The sequence below is a fragment of the Colletotrichum paranaense genome (genome assembly GCF_030867605.1).
Source record: "Colletotrichum paranaense strain IMI 384185 chromosome Unknown Scaffold_2.1, whole genome shotgun sequence".
In the NCBI taxonomy this organism is placed as follows: Eukaryota; Fungi; Ascomycota; class Sordariomycetes; order Glomerellales; family Glomerellaceae; genus Colletotrichum; species Colletotrichum paranaense.
In genome coordinates, this window is record NW_026848960.1 from 1,780,663 (window position 1) to 1,796,795 (window position 16,133).

Here is a 16,133-nt window from a genome sequence, read left to right on the forward strand (position 1 = left end):
TTCCCCTTGTGTCTCCTTGATAATCAAAGACATCCTCCTCCCACGTCCCGCCCATCCTCGATGCCCGCCCTTGACCAACCAAAGTCTTCACAGAACAAGGGCTTCTCGACCCCGTACGATTGCTGGCAAACTCCTCATCATCTTCTCTCATCTCGTCCGCTGTTGCATTCTGCTCTACATCGGAGGTTAGAACTCATGCGGCAGCTCAGAGCAGGGGATCCAATGACCCCGTCGTCCATCCCAGCTATAAGTCGCAAGGGTTACAATTCTCACGGAAGCTACCAAAACGATACCCGGTCTTGTAACCCATGAACCCTGGCCGCCCTCTTCAGCGGAGCGCAAGACCCCTGTTTCCGGATCACTCCCTGTCGAGTAAGACCCCTGGGAGACGACCTCCTCGTCTGCAAGAACTTCCAACCAACCGTCCCAAAAGTACCACTCCACAATAGTGTATCTACACAGTCAATGGCTCCAAAAACGCTGCTCTATGTGCGCATATGTCCATTGAGAATCTCACCCACCCACCATTGCCCAAAGTCCATACTATGTATCATGACAGGAGCGTACGTGTCGACGTTCCATTGCTAATGTAACACTTGCCCCGCCAATTGCGGCACAGACTCGGACCAGCTGCTTGTTCACTGGGACCTGTTCGACCGGTCCCCCTCGCCCTGGCTCATCGTCCAACCTGCTCCCAGATTCCCAGTCAAGAACCTCAAGGGTTCCCTTCATCTGGCACGATCGAGACGTCTCTGGCCCATGGATCTGGTGTTTTTGACCGAGCTCCGTTGGGAGGTAATGGGTACGTTGGACCGCTGCCCCCGTCGAAAGATGCATCGTCATCTGTAAATGGAAACGTGATCCGAACAGAGTCCGAACCAATCTCCATCACCACAGACACTTCGGACTCTGGACACTTAGAATCGAGTATCCGTAGGGTCATGTTCTCTTGCGAAGCTAACTCCGGCCCGCATCGTCTAGTGCGTAGACCCAAGGGGTCAAAGCCTAGGTAGGTCCATCACCCAACCTACGCAATTCCCACACGCGGTCGAGACGTAGACGCGCCGTTGGCATCTCACTCCCTCTCTCCTCCTCAGACGAACCGTTTCGTTTTACATACACATATAATCTATAGAACTTCTCGCTACGTCTCCAAACGTCTGTGCGACCATCTCTTACCCGGTGAAAGGCAACCCCAGTTGTCGCTTCGAAACCCAACCGCAGAGTAATACTGCGAGAGTTGCTCTCACACCCAAATGGCACCTCTCAAGATCCTCATCGCCGGCGGCGGCATCGCAGGCCTCTCCGCGGCCGTAGGCCTCCGCCGCGCCGGCCACGAGGTCCACGTCTACGAGCGGTCCGCGCTCAACAACGAGATCGGCGCCGCGATCCACGTGTGTCCCAACGCCGCGCGCGCGCTCCTCGCCTGGGGCCTCGATCCCGTGAAAGCCAAGTTCGTCCTCGTCAAGTGCAGTTTTCGCGCAAAGGGGGACACGCTGGAGAAGTTCCACGTCGGCACGGAGGATTATATCGAGGAGCGGTACGGCGCGCCGTGGTACTTTGCGCACCGCGTCGATTTGCACGAGGAGTTGAAGAGGTTGGCGACGGAGCCTGAGGGTGGTATGAATGGTCATGTCAATGGCAATGGCGTTGAGGAGGCAAATAGGACCGAGACGAATGGTGTCAATGGACATGAGAAGTCGAGGGCTGGGTTAGGGCGGCCTGCGACTATCCATTTGAGGAGCGAGATTGTGGCATATGTAAGTGGCGACTGTCCATATCACCCTCGTAGAGTCTGGCTGACACGTCTCTAGGATCCCGAGGGAGCTTCAATAACACTGGCTTCCGGCGAGAAAGTCACAGGCGACGTGGTGATTGCGGCAGACGGCGTCCACACTATTGGAGTCGAGGCGATCCTCGGCCGCTCTAACCCCGCGGTGCCTCAAGGGCACTACAACTTTTGCTTCCGTTTCCTCATACCAGCTGCCGATGTCGAGGCGGACCCGGTCACGCGCTTCTGGAACGAGGGCGACGATGGGCGGATGAAGTTCCTGGTTGGAGACAAGAAGCGTCTAGTCTCGTACCCTTGTCGAAAGTAAGTCCCAATCTTCTACACTACGGTAGTAGTTGTGAGATGAGTAGGAAGCACATGTTATTCGCCTGTGTGCTAACTCGAGTAGCAATGAGATCCACAACTTTGTGGCCATCTTCAATAACGACGATATTGAGAGTACCAAAAAGGAGGACTGGCACGCCTCTGTAAGCAAAGAAAAGCTGCTGGAGAGATACTCCGAATTCCATCCAAGCGTCTTGGCCATTCTTGAGTAAGAAACCTCACTTCGTGAATACACGATCAGTACTCACACCGTGCTTAGCAAGGCTACTGAGGTGAAGCAATGGGCACTCCTCTACAGAGCCCCAATCCCTACATGGACGAAGGGGAAGTTGACGCTGGCTGGCGATGCCGCGCACCCCATGCTACCACGTGAGTTTCAACGACAGCATATCCGGTCATACTCCCATGCCCATCTACCGATTGCTAACAGATGACCTACGTCAGACCAGGGCCAAGGTGGTGCGCAAGGTATCGAAGACGGCGTGGCTCTCGGAATCGCACTGGCCGGCGCCGAGGTTAAAGACGTTGAGTCTCGTCTGCAAGTGTATCAGAGCATTCGGAGGAACCGCGCCAGCGTGATGCAGGTTTTCAGTAACGCTGGTCAAGAGGAGCCCGAGTTGATACGGGAAGAGGCCGCCAAGTTCATTCCCGCGGACAAAGTGCCTAGTAAGTGCAAGCTCTGTGAAGGCTTCTGATAGTGAAGGTGCTTGTGTGAAGAAGCCGCTGACAGAACGTGTTGCAGAAAACCCGGAAGAGTTCTTTGCGTATAACTTTGGGTACGATATCATCAGGGATAGCGTCCAGCAGGTGCAAGAGGTCGAGCCGTCGTTTAGTCTGCCGCCTACGTTTTTCCAGAATGAGCCAGGTAAAGGCGTCTATCCCTGAAGCTCGAATAGGGCGAGTTCATCCGGGCCAAGGGTGATCAACGGTGCGTCCCTGTCCATAGCCTTGGAAGGTTGGAAAACGATACCCCTCAAGAGGGCCCGTACCCGAGTATGGCTGGCTGCTGCCCGTATTTAATACAAATGAATCAATTGGATGTTGTTGGAATGGCCCTCATGGTTCTAGAAGCAAAGTTTCGTATGGTTTGGAATGTTTCTGGAATTCTTCCAAAAGTGGCTGGGGGTTCTGTGATGACGCACCTGGAGGAGCTGCCCCTCATGCCCCCTGGAGCTAACGGGCCGTCCCAGGTTTGACACGAAAGCTGAAGCCTGAGGGATAATGTCATCGCTTTGACCTTGAGGGGTTTTCAAGGCAGCGCCAAGGACTCGGTGCATGAGAATCTCTTCTAGTACAACTACAACTCCAGATAGTAGTACCTAGTACCGGTGAAAAGGTGTCAAGGTGAAGTTGAAGATCGCCAAGTCTTTGGTTCTTGGGAGCGGCTATCCGGAAGCGGCTCCACCGCAACATCCCCCGCCAATCGCCGCCAGGGTCGGGTACAACTGCAGCTGCATCCATCCGACGGGCAAAAAAGACACAGGAATTCGCTGACCGACTGAACACACTCTTTGTCACTCCCAGCTTTTTTTTTATTCCCTCGCTCAGACTCGACTTGCTGTAGTCAGTTCCTGTTCGCACCCTGTCTTTTGCGTTGGAATTTGATCGTCCGGCAGTCTCTTCATTTCTCAGACCCTGCCTTCATTCCTCGACCATCCACCCCTCACGCCTCCTCATACAGCTTCTCACTCAAGTCTGCCTTTCGACCATGGCGAGATCTTCCTCCTACTCAGATGCTCCCACACGGGACTCTGGATATCGCGAGCCCTATGGCTACCCAACCTCATCCGCGCGGGACTCGAGATGGGACGTCGCTGAGTACTCCCTCAGACCGGCCGCCAGAGGTCAAGACTCTTCCTCCTCCTCCGCCAGGCAGCGCTCACGATCCCGCTCCCGTGACGCCAGACCTTCCCGCGACACAAAGCACCGCAAGAAGCGACGCAGCGGTGGCGGAAGCGGAAGCGGCAGCTCATCATCGTCAAAGGACCCCCCAGAAGCCACCAAAGGAAACACCATCGTGAGCTCAAACAGCAACGCGGCCTCCTTCACACCAGCCGCCATGTTCAGCAACCTCCAAAACGCCTTCCACGCCTTCCAATCCATCCCGAACCTCTCCACCTCAACCTTTGAACTGGGCCCCCTCCCCGACACCCCCGTGACGAACCTCATCAACCCAAAGAACCTCCACCCGCCCCCCTCCCAGGCCGTCCTCCACGACCGCCTCGCTACGAACCTGCCCCGCCACAGCAACGTCTACCTCATCCTCCTCGTCGGCACCCTCCTGGCGACCCACTGGCTCGTCCTCGCCGCCCTCTTCGGCGTCGTCAAGTTTGGCTTCTTCATCCAGTCTTACAATGGCCGCGACCTCGCCCGCGACCTCGGCGTGCGGAAGTACGCCTCCACCCAGAGCATCATGTCCGGCTTCACCGCCTTAGCTGCCATCGTCGGCCTCTGGGCCTTTTCCTCGCTGTTCGGCGTCGTCTTCACCCTCGTCAAGGTCGCCGGCCTCGTCCTCGTGCACGCCGCGTGCTTTGACGTATCAGCGGCAGGCGGCGGTCGGCCGACGGGAGCTGCTGCTGCTGCTTCGGCACCTTCACCCGTGCCAGGCCAAGGGTTCCTGAGACCGCCTGCGGTGCCCGCGGGCTGGGGCTTGGTCTCACGGGAGGCGACGAACGTGGCACAGCTGAGATCTGCGAGCGAGGGCCAGCTCAGGTCCGCCAGCGAGGGGAACCTCAGCGGCGGCGGCAGCGGCGGCGCACCGCCGTACCCGAGCGGGAATGGATGGTACGCGGGCGAGGGGCACACTGGGCCCCCGACGCCAGAGACGTACGCCGAGATGCCGCGGACGCCGCGATCCTTTGAGGCATATGCTCCCGGTCCCCGAAGGGAGGAGCACGATGCCGGGGATTTGGCATATGGGTATTACGACTCTGCTCGGCCCCAGAGCTATACATCAGGCAGGTCGTACTAAAAGGACCACGTAGCTCTGGCATGATCAAAAAGCAGATTTGACGAAGTGATGTTCAAGCTTAGATCTGATAGATAAAAATAGCACGTCACTGGTTCACAGTCCCAGGCATGCCATGTCCATATTCCACGACGTTACAAGAATCCTCCTAGTTCAAGTGCGCAGTTATGGCATTAACAGAAGATCGAATTGGCCAATCAAAACTCGCCCGAGAAATATCTCGTTCAGGTCGTTGCAGAGCCCCAACTTCAAGATGTCCGGCTAACCGGCTCTCACGCATCGGAGCCCAATAGCTCACAGCCTGCGGCGAGGATGCAAGGAATTAGGTGCCCGTAAAGACAACTTTAGACATGGTTGTGCGAAAATCACATTTGGCAGGAAAAGATGTTAGCCACGTTTGTGGACCTCGACGTCCACGGTGTAATGGATGCCGCGGTGAGTATTGGACTAAAGAAATCAATCTTCCTTGAACCAAAATAGAGAAAGACCATGGGAGAGCATTGGTGTATCTCGGAGTGTAGTCAAGGTGTGCATCACTGCCATTTTTTGAAAAGCATGTTTTGTTTTTCTTCCTCGCGCCCAGAGAAACAAGCTCCAGCGCGCAACGAAAAAAGAGAAAAAAGAATCAGAGCCTGTCAGACGTCCACCGACACCCACCCCTTCCACGCGCCCAAAGGCAAGACCGCGGTAGGGGACGAGATCATCACCGCCCTCTATACAGCACCCCTCACAGGGAGGGAGTGCCGCTTTCCTTACGGAAAGTGCGAGGGCAACCAGAGTTCTTCACTCTAGGGTGTCGAGGATATCAATCATCAACCAGGGTGGGATCTGTAGCTCCTTTAGGGAACCAAGAGTAGGTCGAATACTATAGAAATGATTCTCTGAAGTATTGTCGACATGAAGAAAGAAGAAGAAGAGAAAATCCTAAGAGCTGCGGTCGGGAGGCGACCTTTTATAGAGGTTGGAGAGGTGCGGGAGTGGGTCTTTGGTGGGGGACGGCATCAGTAAGTGCTGCAAGGTTTTGGGCCAATGAGAACTCGGGTTGGTGAAAATTGATAGGTGGATGAGTACGTACCTGGGCTGGAGAGGTAAAAAAATCTGCATCGTGAAGATGGAAAGAGCGGGCTCGGAACGGGAAAGATGCCTGGGAAGATGTTGGTGAATCAGGCATCAAGACGTCGGAAAACTTCTCTTCTTCATACGCCGATTTCATGCTGCGAGAAGCTGTCTGGCGGTTGAGAGTAGCGTCAATCAAAGGGGGAATGGGTCAGTGAGATCGTCCGGATGCCGATGGGAGCCCCTTTGAGGTATGGTATGCACTGTTGCATCAACAGCTCAGTCCCAAGGTAGATAAATCACATCGTGAAACCCCGGGTACATCTCTGAAGCTGTGGCACATGGCTGAGTGTCGAGATGTTTCGTGACCGGCCGCCCGTGTGGATTTGAAGGAAGGAAACACGCCCACCTGCCAAGTCGAGAGATAAAGGTTGAACAGATTGATGGAGGCATTCAACGGCCGTGATGATAGCTATTTCGAGAAGCTGCACTCCTAGATGGCCTGCTGCCGTTTGAAGCTAACGAGGTTCTCTGGCTCGATGATGTCCATCAGGAGGACGATGAGTCCATGTGCCCATTCGCCAATATCAACGACGTCTCTGCGAACTTGCCTCATATCCTCGATTATGTTAGCGTGCAGCAGAATCTGCCCGGAGGCCTACGTAGACGAAGCAGCACACGAAGCCCTCATCACCCGCTTCCTGATCTCAGAAGGTCAACATCCCCCTGACATCAAACTCCACCACCGCATTCACTCACGATACAACCCCTCGCCAAGCACCCATCCCTTCACCCTCGCACTAACCAACCGTCCCAACATCTCCTCATCCCTCGCAGAAGCAGCCTCACGCACCTTGGTACTACTAACAACCTCCTCCCCCTCATCCCTCCCCCTAACCATCTCAACCCTCTCCGCCCACGCCCGCCGTCCACCAACATCCTCCAGCCCACCATCCCTCAAACTCTTGAGGTACGCAACCTGCTCCCCCTCACCACCCCATTCATCATCCGTCCTCATCGTGATGCGCAACCTAGACCTGCCCAGAAACGGATCCAGCGCCCTTCGAATCGGTGCCTCTGCCTCCTCCACTGCTGTCCCTCCCGGTGACGAAGAAGAAGAAGCATTATAGTACTTTGGGTTAAAGATCCGGATAAGAGTATCATATCCCGCCAAATACACCTGCTCCGGCTCCCCTCCTCCATCTCCTCGCGCATAAAACCTCGTGTCCGAAATAGCCTGACTCTTATCGTGGAAATACGGCATCGTCGTCAACCCCAAGTCGACCTCAACATCCTCCTCCTCCTCCTGCTGCTGCCGCTGCTCCTCCTCGGCCCCATCTACCCCCCTGCGCCGCACCTCATCCCTCAAATCCCTAGCAAACGCATACATCATCCCCAACCTAACCTCAAACGCCGCAGGCTTAGGCTTCTTGTCCGCGTTATTCACAGCAAGCAGAAGCAGCAACCTCACAGCCCTCCTCTGACCCAGCTCCCCAGCCGCAACCGATGACGATTCTCCAGCTCCGTCGCCCCTCGTCGCCGTGGTCGTACTCCTCCCCTTCTGCAAATCTCTCACCGCAGACGCCGCCATGCGTAAATGCGCAAGTGTAGGCGGGTTAAACGAGGAATCCAGCACGACAAGGCTCTCCACCGGCCTCGCCTTCACGTCGTTCCGGTTCGGCCTCCGCGGCGCCGGCGCCGGTGTCGATGTGCTGAACTCTCCGCTGGCCTCTCCGGCAGTTTCTCCTCGGGGAGGAAGTGTGCAGACAACGTGAAACGCATCCTTTGAGGATTGAAACGCCGTCAGGCTCCGGGCGAAGAAGTCGACGAGGGCTTTGCGGCCGTTCATGGCCGGGTCTAGGTCCGTGGTGTTGGGTGACATTTGTGAGGGGGTGCGGAAGTGAAGTCGGCGCAGTGAGGTACCGAGTATATGTGAAAGTGAGGTGAGACATCCGGCTCAAGTGACGGAACGGAGGTTCGGAGAGGGAGTTACGCTACGGTGTGTGCCATCCGCGTTTACCCCGCTACGTGGGGGTCAAGTCAAGGTGTCTAGCATCCCTTCTGAGCTCACGCATACCATGTGGGGAAGATCAAGTTGAGTACCTTACTTAGAGACTTTACTTTAGCGCGAGTAGATGAGAAGATGGAAGCAGATTCGAAGGGGTATTGTTTTTTGACAGGAAAACAAATCTACCAGTATTCGACAGACAACTAGAGTATCGTACAGCCAAGTTCCCTTTCTACAACAAAACCAACAAACATAATTCCTCATCAGGCCTGCTTCGTCCCTCAAGCTCTCCTCTGCTTCGCATTGACAAACATCTGCGACGTGACCAGTCCCAACCCGAAAAACACGACAATGCCCAAAAAGTTGAGCACGGCGTTCAACAGGGGCGGCATCTTGGGCTCCGCCAACATCTCGTCCTGCAACCTTTCAATCCGCTCCGCCATCTTCTCCTGCCCGAAACCCGTACGCACCCTCTGCACGCCGGCCTTGCCCATCTTTTCCAAATCGCCCCGGCTGAGGCTGTTGAGCACCTTGTCCATGACCACGGTCCACTCCAGCACCTCGTCCGGCGCCCGCAGCCAGCCCGTCACGCCGTCCATGACCGTCTCCTTGGGCCCACCCGTGTTTGCTGCGAGAACGGGCACGCCCGCCAACATGGCCTCGAGGGGTACGATGCCGAAATGCTCGTTGGAGGGCGTATAGACGAGTAGCTTGGCCGACCGGAGGAGCGAGTCTTTCAAGCTCGACGGGATGGAGAGGAGGAACAGCACCGGGATGTGCTCAGGCGCAGACAAGGCGGTGATGATGTTCTTGGCCGTGAACGTCTCCAAGCCGAGCGACGCGGCAAGCTTCTCGAGCTCCTTGTGGTACTGGCAGTTCTCGATGCTGCGCGGGTCGTATCCGCCCGCGAGGACCAGCCGGACGCCCTTTCTCTTGTCCGCAGGCAGCGCTGCGAAAGCCTTGACGGCGAGCGCGATGTCCTTCTTCCTCTCGAAGCGGTTGATGCTCAGAATAATGTTCCTGTCCGTCCAAATGGCCTCCTCCTCCTTGTTGCCGTTGCCAATCGCATTCTTCTCGCCCTCCTTCTTGGGCGCAATGTCGACGCAGGGGTACACGACCTTGAAGTTCTTGCGCTTGGCGAACTTCGGCCACGCGCCCGTGGCCATGCCCTTCGTGAAGCCCGAGTTGACGGCAATCTCGTCGGCGAAGCCCATGCTCCACTCCTCGACCCAGTCAAAGGGCACGCGGTAGAGGCGCTTCCACCACTTTTCGCGGCCGAGGGCGAGGTACATGTCGGGGAAGTGGCAGTAGAAGAGGATGGGCGCCTTGGGGGCGAGGTACTGCAGCAGCGGCAGGCCCGCGCTGAGCTGGTCGACGAAGAAGGTGTCTGGGTTCAGGGACTGGAGTTCGCGGGTGGCGTAGATCTGGACGAGGAGGTGGAGCTGGCGCAGGATGGCGCAGAGGATCGTGAGGCGGCCGAGGATGGAGGGAGGGACGATCCAGTTGCCGCGGACGCGGACGTCGAGGGTTCCTGGTAGAGAAATAAGTTAGGGTATGCTCATTCATATGCGAGAGGCACGGGTAAAAGAAACAGGCATACCATCTCGAGCTTCTTCAAAGCAGTGGCTCTTGTCGCAATGGCTGGTGAAGATGACCACCTTGTGGCCTCGATTCTGCAAGCCGACAGCGGCATCGACAACGAGACGCTCAGCACCACCGATGCCAAGGTCGGGGTGAAAGAAGACGACGGTCCTCTGATCGTCGTCTTTCTCCGCCATGGCCGTGATTCGTCTGTGGCAAGTATTCGGGTTGTGCTGAAGGAAGGAGAAGCGAGTCCCAATCTGATTTATTGTCTCTGACTTTCTTTCCTGCAAGAGGACAGAGGTGCGACTTGTGAGACGTGGACGAACTGACCTGACACTGGAGCCAGCGGGGACCACTCAGTGGGAGTTACGACGCGACAGCGGCCAGCAGGGCAGTTGGAATTGGGGTAGCTCTGTCAATGGCAGGTGTTGATTGGCTACCGCAAAGTGGCATGCTGCCTTACGTAAGGAGCAGCTCTGCAGGGGGACAAGGAGGCACTGGCGGGATCCACTTAGCTAAGGTAAGCGAATTGTGGATGGCCAGGACGATTCTGGGGTGCATCAGAAGCCGCAGGAGCTTGGCGGTCCTCCATTTGGGGCCGCTCTTTCTTCACATGTGAAAGCCCATTAACCTTTCAAGGTACTTAGCCTCATAAGTTCCCCCATGAACACGAGGTCACTTTAGCACGTAGCCCGGAAAAAGGATTCCATCCATCCCAAGAACTGGGAACTGGTCAAGATGACAAGCTATGTGATTGGATGACTGACACTTGTGCATCGGGAGAACAGCCAGCTTGCCATACGGTACCTTGAGGTAAGGTAGGTAGATTTGGGGATTCGGGGAAGGGTGTCAGCCGAACTGCGCGCCGCACGTTTGATTTTCTAATCATGTCTGCAATCTGAGGTGTGCTTTTCCTTAGTGCCTTTTGCCGAACCGAGGTCAGCAGCGCTTACTTGGACCTTCCGTCGATCCCTTCAACTTCAAGCCTTTGTCATCTCAACTTATCTTAGCCCTCATCCATTCTCATATTATAGCTTCATCATCAAGACTACATCACTTGTATACAATCCACATACAATTTTTGGAAGTCCTTTCTGGTCATCTCCTGTTCGATCTGTCCTCAAGCATCCGTGTGTCAAAACAACATAACCAAGCCTCAATCACATCTCATCTCACCAACACCCTCATCAACATCACCACCATCACCACCCACCCACACAAGATGGCCTCCCAAACCCCCCTCTTCACAATCCCCATCCCCAAACTCGACACCCACGAAGGCGGCACCATAGTCTGCACAACCCCAGCACCCCAAGTCTACCTCCTAACCTGGTCCTCGCCCCCCGACAACCGCCTCACAACCCCCTTCTGCAAAGCCCTCCTCGCCGCCCTCGACATCATCGAATTCGCCCACCCGCCCGGCGTCCTCGTCACAACCTCCGCCATCACGAAATTCTACTCCAACGGCCTCGACCTCGAACACGCCTTCGCAACCCCGCGCTTCTTCCCCGACACCTTGTACGCCCTCTTCAAACGCCTGCTAACCTACCCGATGCCTACCGTCGCCCTGATACCCGGCCACGCCTTCGCAGGCGGCTTCATGACGGCCATGCACCACGACTACCGCGTCATGAACCCGCAAAAGGGCTTCCTCTGCATGAACGAGCTCGAGTTCGGCGCACCGTTAAAACCCCCCATGTCCGCCATCTTCCGTATCAAATGCGCATCCCCCAAGATCTACCAGGACATCGTCCTCGAGGCAAAACGCTTTCCCGGCCCCGCGGCCCTCGAGGCCGGTCTCGTCGATGCGCTCGGCGGGCTGGACGAGGCGCTGAAGCTGATTACGGAGAGGAAGTTGACGGAGAGGGGCAAGAGCGGGGTGTATGCCGTGCTTAAGATGGAGATGTGGAAGGAGAGCGCGTATGTGCTCAGCAAAGAGAACTATGAGAGCGAGGAGAAGATCTGGGATCAGAGGGAGGAGCTGGAGAAGGAGAGAGTTGCGGCGGGGAAGAGGTTTGTGCAGGAGTGGAAGGCTGGCAAGGCCAAGTTGTAGGAGACGAGTACTAGATTCGGAAGTATCTGGTCAGATAATTACAGAAGTCGAGTACGATAGCCACGAATACTGCATGAAATCTAAACGCATACATCATAGCACATCATTCATGTCCAACTTTCAATGCTCAAGAGGTCGTGTATTGTGCTGTCAAAAAAAAAAAGAGACGCTATTTTGTGTGTCTTCCCAATCGGACAGAGGGGGTATCATGGACGTCCATTCAAACACCTGAAATGCATCACCGCTGCTCTCCACCTCTCACGTCTGCACGTCTTGCTCAATCGGCCTGGGCTCGCGGACATCCAAATCCGGCTCCGCTGCCCCGTTCTCCTCTTGTCCAGTGCCGACGCCGTTACCATTCCCATTCGCCTTGTTCGCCTTCTTAGCCGCGTTCATCTCGTTTCTCTGCCTCACAACATCTTTCTCCGCCTGGATCGCCTTGTCGCGACGCGCCTCCACATCCTCGCGCTTCACTAGCTTTCTCAGAGCGTCAGAAGCCTTGATCATGTTATCGATACTGATGGCGTGGTTCGTCATCTGGCGGTTGATGTAAGTATACACGCTCGCCGGCGTATCGCACTGCAGAAGCTGCGTCTCGTTGAGCTTGAGCAGGGCCAACGCCACCTGGAACAGGAATGTGCTCCCGTCGTTCATGCAAAGCACCACATCCCAGACTCGGAACAAAGCCTCGGCGCAAAGGCAGTCGGTAAAGACGCTGAGGAACCACTGGAAGGTGAGCGCTTCGAGTTCGATGCTGAGGTCGTCTAGGTGTTGCGACAGCTTGGGTAGCACATCAACGACATACTGGCGCAACACCTGCTGGTCTGCGCGAGACGCGAGGAGACTGTGGTCGTAGTACCCAGAAGGCAGGATGTTTTCGATGATACTGGTCAGAATCCAAAACGCGTCCTCTGCTGATGGCATTATCAACAGCAAATTCGCCGCGATGAGGTTCATGCCCTGGCAGTAGCCGACCTCTGGGTTTCGGCGGGCGTAGGCTTTCAGCACCTCCTTAAGCTTGGACACGCCCGGCCCCTTGCGGAAGAAGATGTTGTCGGTCAGAGTACGGTTGATGTCCATATCGATCTGGGACACTGCTAGCGGGTCATCATCTTCGTCCGGTCGAGCGATGATATCTTGATAGTATCCGGGAACACGAAGCGTAGTGGCGCCGGAGCACTCAGACCAGACTTTGGCGCGCAAGTTGACTGGGATGCCACCGAGAACCAAGTTCCTCAACTCCGACCTCTTGGCGCGCCCAACCTTGCCTTTGTTTCCGAGGCCAGTGATTCCGATCAGCTCGCCATCGGCTATGGCAGCTTCGGGGATGGTCATGGCAGGTCGCTCGAAGCGGGCTTCGGCAAGCGCGGCTGCTGCTGCGGCCGCAGCCTCACCATCTCGCTTCCTCTCCGCCCTGACTTTGCGCAGGAACTCGTTCCAACGTGCCGCCTTGTCTCTCTGCAGAGAATCGTGCAACTCGCCCATGTGCTGGAGAAGGAGCTTCACGGGCTCTGTGTCGTCCCTGACAACCGTTCCTGCAGCAGCATCAGTCTCAACTGGGGGTGTCGCCTCGCTGTCGATGACGGATGTTGTTGTGCTCGCAATCGGGACGAATCCTCGCTCGTCAGCTGCAATGAGTCCAGGTGACTTGAGACCCAGTTCTCCACCCTCCAATACCTCAAGAGATGGCGCACCGAGTGAGGGGGTATGAGACAAAAGCTCCGTCGGGAATGTGGCCAGCTTGAGGTAATCTTGCCACTTTTTGGGCTTCCCCTCACCCGCGCGTTCCTCCGTGGACGACGGGCTGCCAGGTCGTTCTTCGCTGCCGGGGCTTGCAAGCACCTCCTCTTCCTCTTCAATCATTGGGGAAGTCAAGTCCGACCGGCCGTTTGACAGCATCTCGGCACGTCCGCCCTGCTTCAAGTGACGTGCCATCTGCGCAGATTCGCGCTGCCTCTTCTTTCTCCGTTGATCGTAGATGAAGCCGAAGCGGTCGGTGAGATACTCGCTTCCAATATAGTTATTGTAAATATGCGTCAAGGTTGGCGGCTGGGTCTCGGGTGGGAGGATGGCATCCATCTCGACGGGACCGTAACTCTCCTGGCGGTTCGAGGTCGCATTCGTCGGACTGTTCACCATGGTGTCCCATCTCTCTTGCGGTTGAGTCCTGGCGGTGGTATTGACGGGAGGAGCGTTCGCGGTGCCCGTGGTTCTGCGCATGGCCATGAGAGCCTTGGGGCCGCCCGCCGTCGAGACCGCTCTGCTTGACTGTGTGGTCTTGGCGCTGGAGGTTGAGGACGCTCGCGGGGTCGACTGCGACTGCGGTTGGGTAGCACTATTAGACCTTCCGCGATTGGGGCCGCCCTCGCGCGTGTTGATTGCGCCTCCGGCCACCAGTCTCATGAGGCTAGCAGCGACCGAAGTTGAGGCTTTGCGTGAACCAGGGGGTCCAGACTGAATGCTAGACGCTCGACTGGGTGTTCTTGGTGGCACGCTTTCGGGCGGCATACCCTCGCTGGGTGGGCTGAAGAGATCGTCCTGAAGACCGGGCCGCCTATCGGCAGTGGACTGCGTCCTCACAACGGTTGAAGGTCTCGCGATGTCGTCGCCGTTGACGCTGCTGGGCATGCTGCCCTTTCTGCTGGTTCCGCCCCAAAGATAATCCTTCCATCCCCTCGCGGTTCCTCTTCCGTCGGGGACGGAGGGCATAGCTAGGTTGCTAGCACGGATCGTGGCGTCGTTGCCATCAGTCTGTCCAAAGACGTTCACGTTGACGGTGTCCTGCATGGCATCGCTCATGAGGTCAGAAAGCCCGCTCTCGTTGCGGCGATTGCCGGGGCGTTCGGTCTTGACCTCTAGTTCGATCGTTCTTAATCTCTTCTCAAGGTCTAGGTTAGATAAGCCGCATTCCAGTATAATCTTGCGCAAAGCCCTCTCCCTTTCGTCGGCCTTCCTCCTCAGCTGGGCGATTTGGGCATCGCGCTGTGCCAGGTCGGTCGCAACCTGCCTGACGAGCGCAACGGCTCCATGCCTAGCAATGAGACGCCCAATGTGCTCATCGTCGGAGTGGTGAAGGGCACCTGGTATCTTGTGGGTCGAAATGGGCGAGTCCTCGAACAGCGCATCGCGAGCCGCTCGTTCGGCGGATGATCCAGTCAGATTGCCCAGCAGGGAGATGGGACCGGGCCTGGTATCGGAGATCTTGCGTACGGTGGGAGGGGCTTCGGGTTCAGGTGTCAGTGGCGGCGGAGGAAAGGCGTGTTCGCCCCTTGGTGAATCGGGGGAGAAGGAAGGGAAGCTCGTCAGCGACTTGTCTTCGGAGGCGGCAATGGAGCTCGCGGAGCTCGAGGGCTGGGAGTTGAGTTTTGATCGTTTGGCTCGTACGGTATGTGAGCGTCCGCTTCTCATGGACGTTGCGCTATGCTGCGAGACGGAGCGCTCGAGAGGGAGAGTAGGCTCGGGGTCCATGTTGGTTGGCGGGCGATGATGTCGCCAAACGTCATGGTTTCCAAAAAGCAAACGGCAGCAGGATGTTGCAGGATGCGCCCGCTGCTGTAAGCCTGCGTCCTGGCGAGAGGACTGACGGGTTGAGTGTTCTATCGGTGTGTATCGCGAGCTTCGTGGGAAGTAGAAAGGGAGGATAGAGAAAAGGGTGAGGTGCGCGACCTGGGTGAGTAGGTAGGAAATGTTTGGTGGATTGTAGCGCAGACGCTAAAGCGGAGAGAGCCCAAGAATGGCGGTAATGTCGAGGTCAGAAATGGGAAGTGTAGTCATTGTGTGTTGTGTGTGTGTGTGTGTGTGGGCGGGACGATATCATTATGCAATCCGACGCTCCTCCAAGTACCAAGCCAAGTCCAGCAATGCAATGGAAGCACATTTGCGGCTTTGCCTGACGTGGACCAGGGGTGGAAGGCAAACCGGGGGGCGATGATCACCCAGCATGTCTGGGGTGCTTCGCTGTGACTCTGCCCTGTATCCGTCGTAGCCTGTCTCCGTAGGTACATACTGCGCAGGTGAGCACTGCGAGCAGCTAGTGGCTACCTTGCAGTGGATAATAAGGGGACTTGGGTTCCGCAGCTTCCATCAAGATTCCATCCACCTCAGGTACGAGTACAAGCTCCAGCTCAAATTACCACCAATTTCATCCGTCTTAGCGCGGCGACGATACCTCCCGCTACGTATGGATACCTACCTTAGGTACCACCCGATGACATGCCTCTGAGGTGCGTCGGCCGCGATTACCTCACCGCAGGCCTCTTCACCTGCAGCCCGCTGCAAATTCACAAAGTTGAGCCCTTGTCAAGTTGCGCGGAAGGAGAACATCCTCCTAACCCATCAATGCCTTACG

The 16,133-nt window shown here is 56.5% G+C and overlaps 6 protein-coding genes across 6 annotated transcripts; 3 read left to right on the forward strand and 3 right to left on the reverse strand.

The window, feature by feature from the left end:
* Nucleotides 1–1,256: 1,256 nt before the first annotated feature.
* CPAR01_02483 (FAD dependent oxidoreductase) lies at nucleotides 1,257–3,001 on the forward strand (the record flags this gene model as incomplete). Its single annotated transcript, XM_060486770.1, has 6 exons — nucleotides 1,257–1,760; nucleotides 1,815–2,095; nucleotides 2,181–2,324; nucleotides 2,376–2,485; nucleotides 2,561–2,782; nucleotides 2,859–3,001. The coding sequence occupies 6 exons, from the start codon at nucleotides 1,257–1,259 to the stop codon at nucleotides 2,999–3,001; spliced, it is 1,404 nt and encodes a 467-aa protein (XP_060354098.1).
* Nucleotides 3,002–3,824: 823 nt separating this feature from the next.
* Nucleotides 3,825–5,087, forward strand: CPAR01_02484 (uncharacterized protein; the record flags this gene model as incomplete). The annotated part of the gene is made up of 1 exon (XM_060486771.1): nucleotides 3,825–5,087. The coding sequence occupies one exon, from the start codon at nucleotides 3,825–3,827 to the stop codon at nucleotides 5,085–5,087; it is 1,263 nt and encodes a 420-aa protein (XP_060354099.1).
* Nucleotides 5,088–6,633: 1,546 nt separating this feature from the next.
* On the reverse strand, nucleotides 6,634–8,022 carry CPAR01_02485 (cytidylyltransferase; the record flags this gene model as incomplete). Its single annotated transcript, XM_060486772.1, has 3 exons — nucleotides 6,634–6,759; nucleotides 6,803–6,837; nucleotides 6,900–8,022. 3 exons carry the CDS (start codon nucleotides 8,020–8,022, stop codon nucleotides 6,634–6,636), a joined length of 1,284 nt encoding a protein of 427 aa, XP_060354100.1.
* A 407-nt stretch (nucleotides 8,023–8,429) lies between these two features.
* On the reverse strand, nucleotides 8,430–9,926 carry CPAR01_02486 (glycosyltransferase family 1; the record flags this gene model as incomplete). Its single annotated transcript, XM_060486773.1, has 2 exons — nucleotides 8,430–9,679; nucleotides 9,749–9,926. 2 exons carry the CDS (start codon nucleotides 9,924–9,926, stop codon nucleotides 8,430–8,432), a joined length of 1,428 nt encoding a protein of 475 aa, XP_060354101.1.
* A 1,028-nt stretch (nucleotides 9,927–10,954) lies between these two features.
* Nucleotides 10,955–11,785, forward strand: CPAR01_02487 (enoyl-CoA hydratase/isomerase; the record flags this gene model as incomplete). The annotated part of the gene is made up of 1 exon (XM_060486774.1): nucleotides 10,955–11,785. One exon carries the CDS (start codon nucleotides 10,955–10,957, stop codon nucleotides 11,783–11,785), a length of 831 nt encoding a protein of 276 aa, XP_060354102.1.
* Nucleotides 11,786–12,043: 258 nt separating this feature from the next.
* CPAR01_02488 (TBC domain-containing protein) lies at nucleotides 12,044–15,253 on the reverse strand (the record flags this gene model as incomplete). The annotated part of the gene is made up of 1 exon (XM_060486775.1): nucleotides 12,044–15,253. The coding sequence occupies one exon, from the start codon at nucleotides 15,251–15,253 to the stop codon at nucleotides 12,044–12,046; it is 3,210 nt and encodes a 1,069-aa protein (XP_060354103.1).
* Between the last annotated feature and the right edge of the window lie 880 nt (nucleotides 15,254–16,133).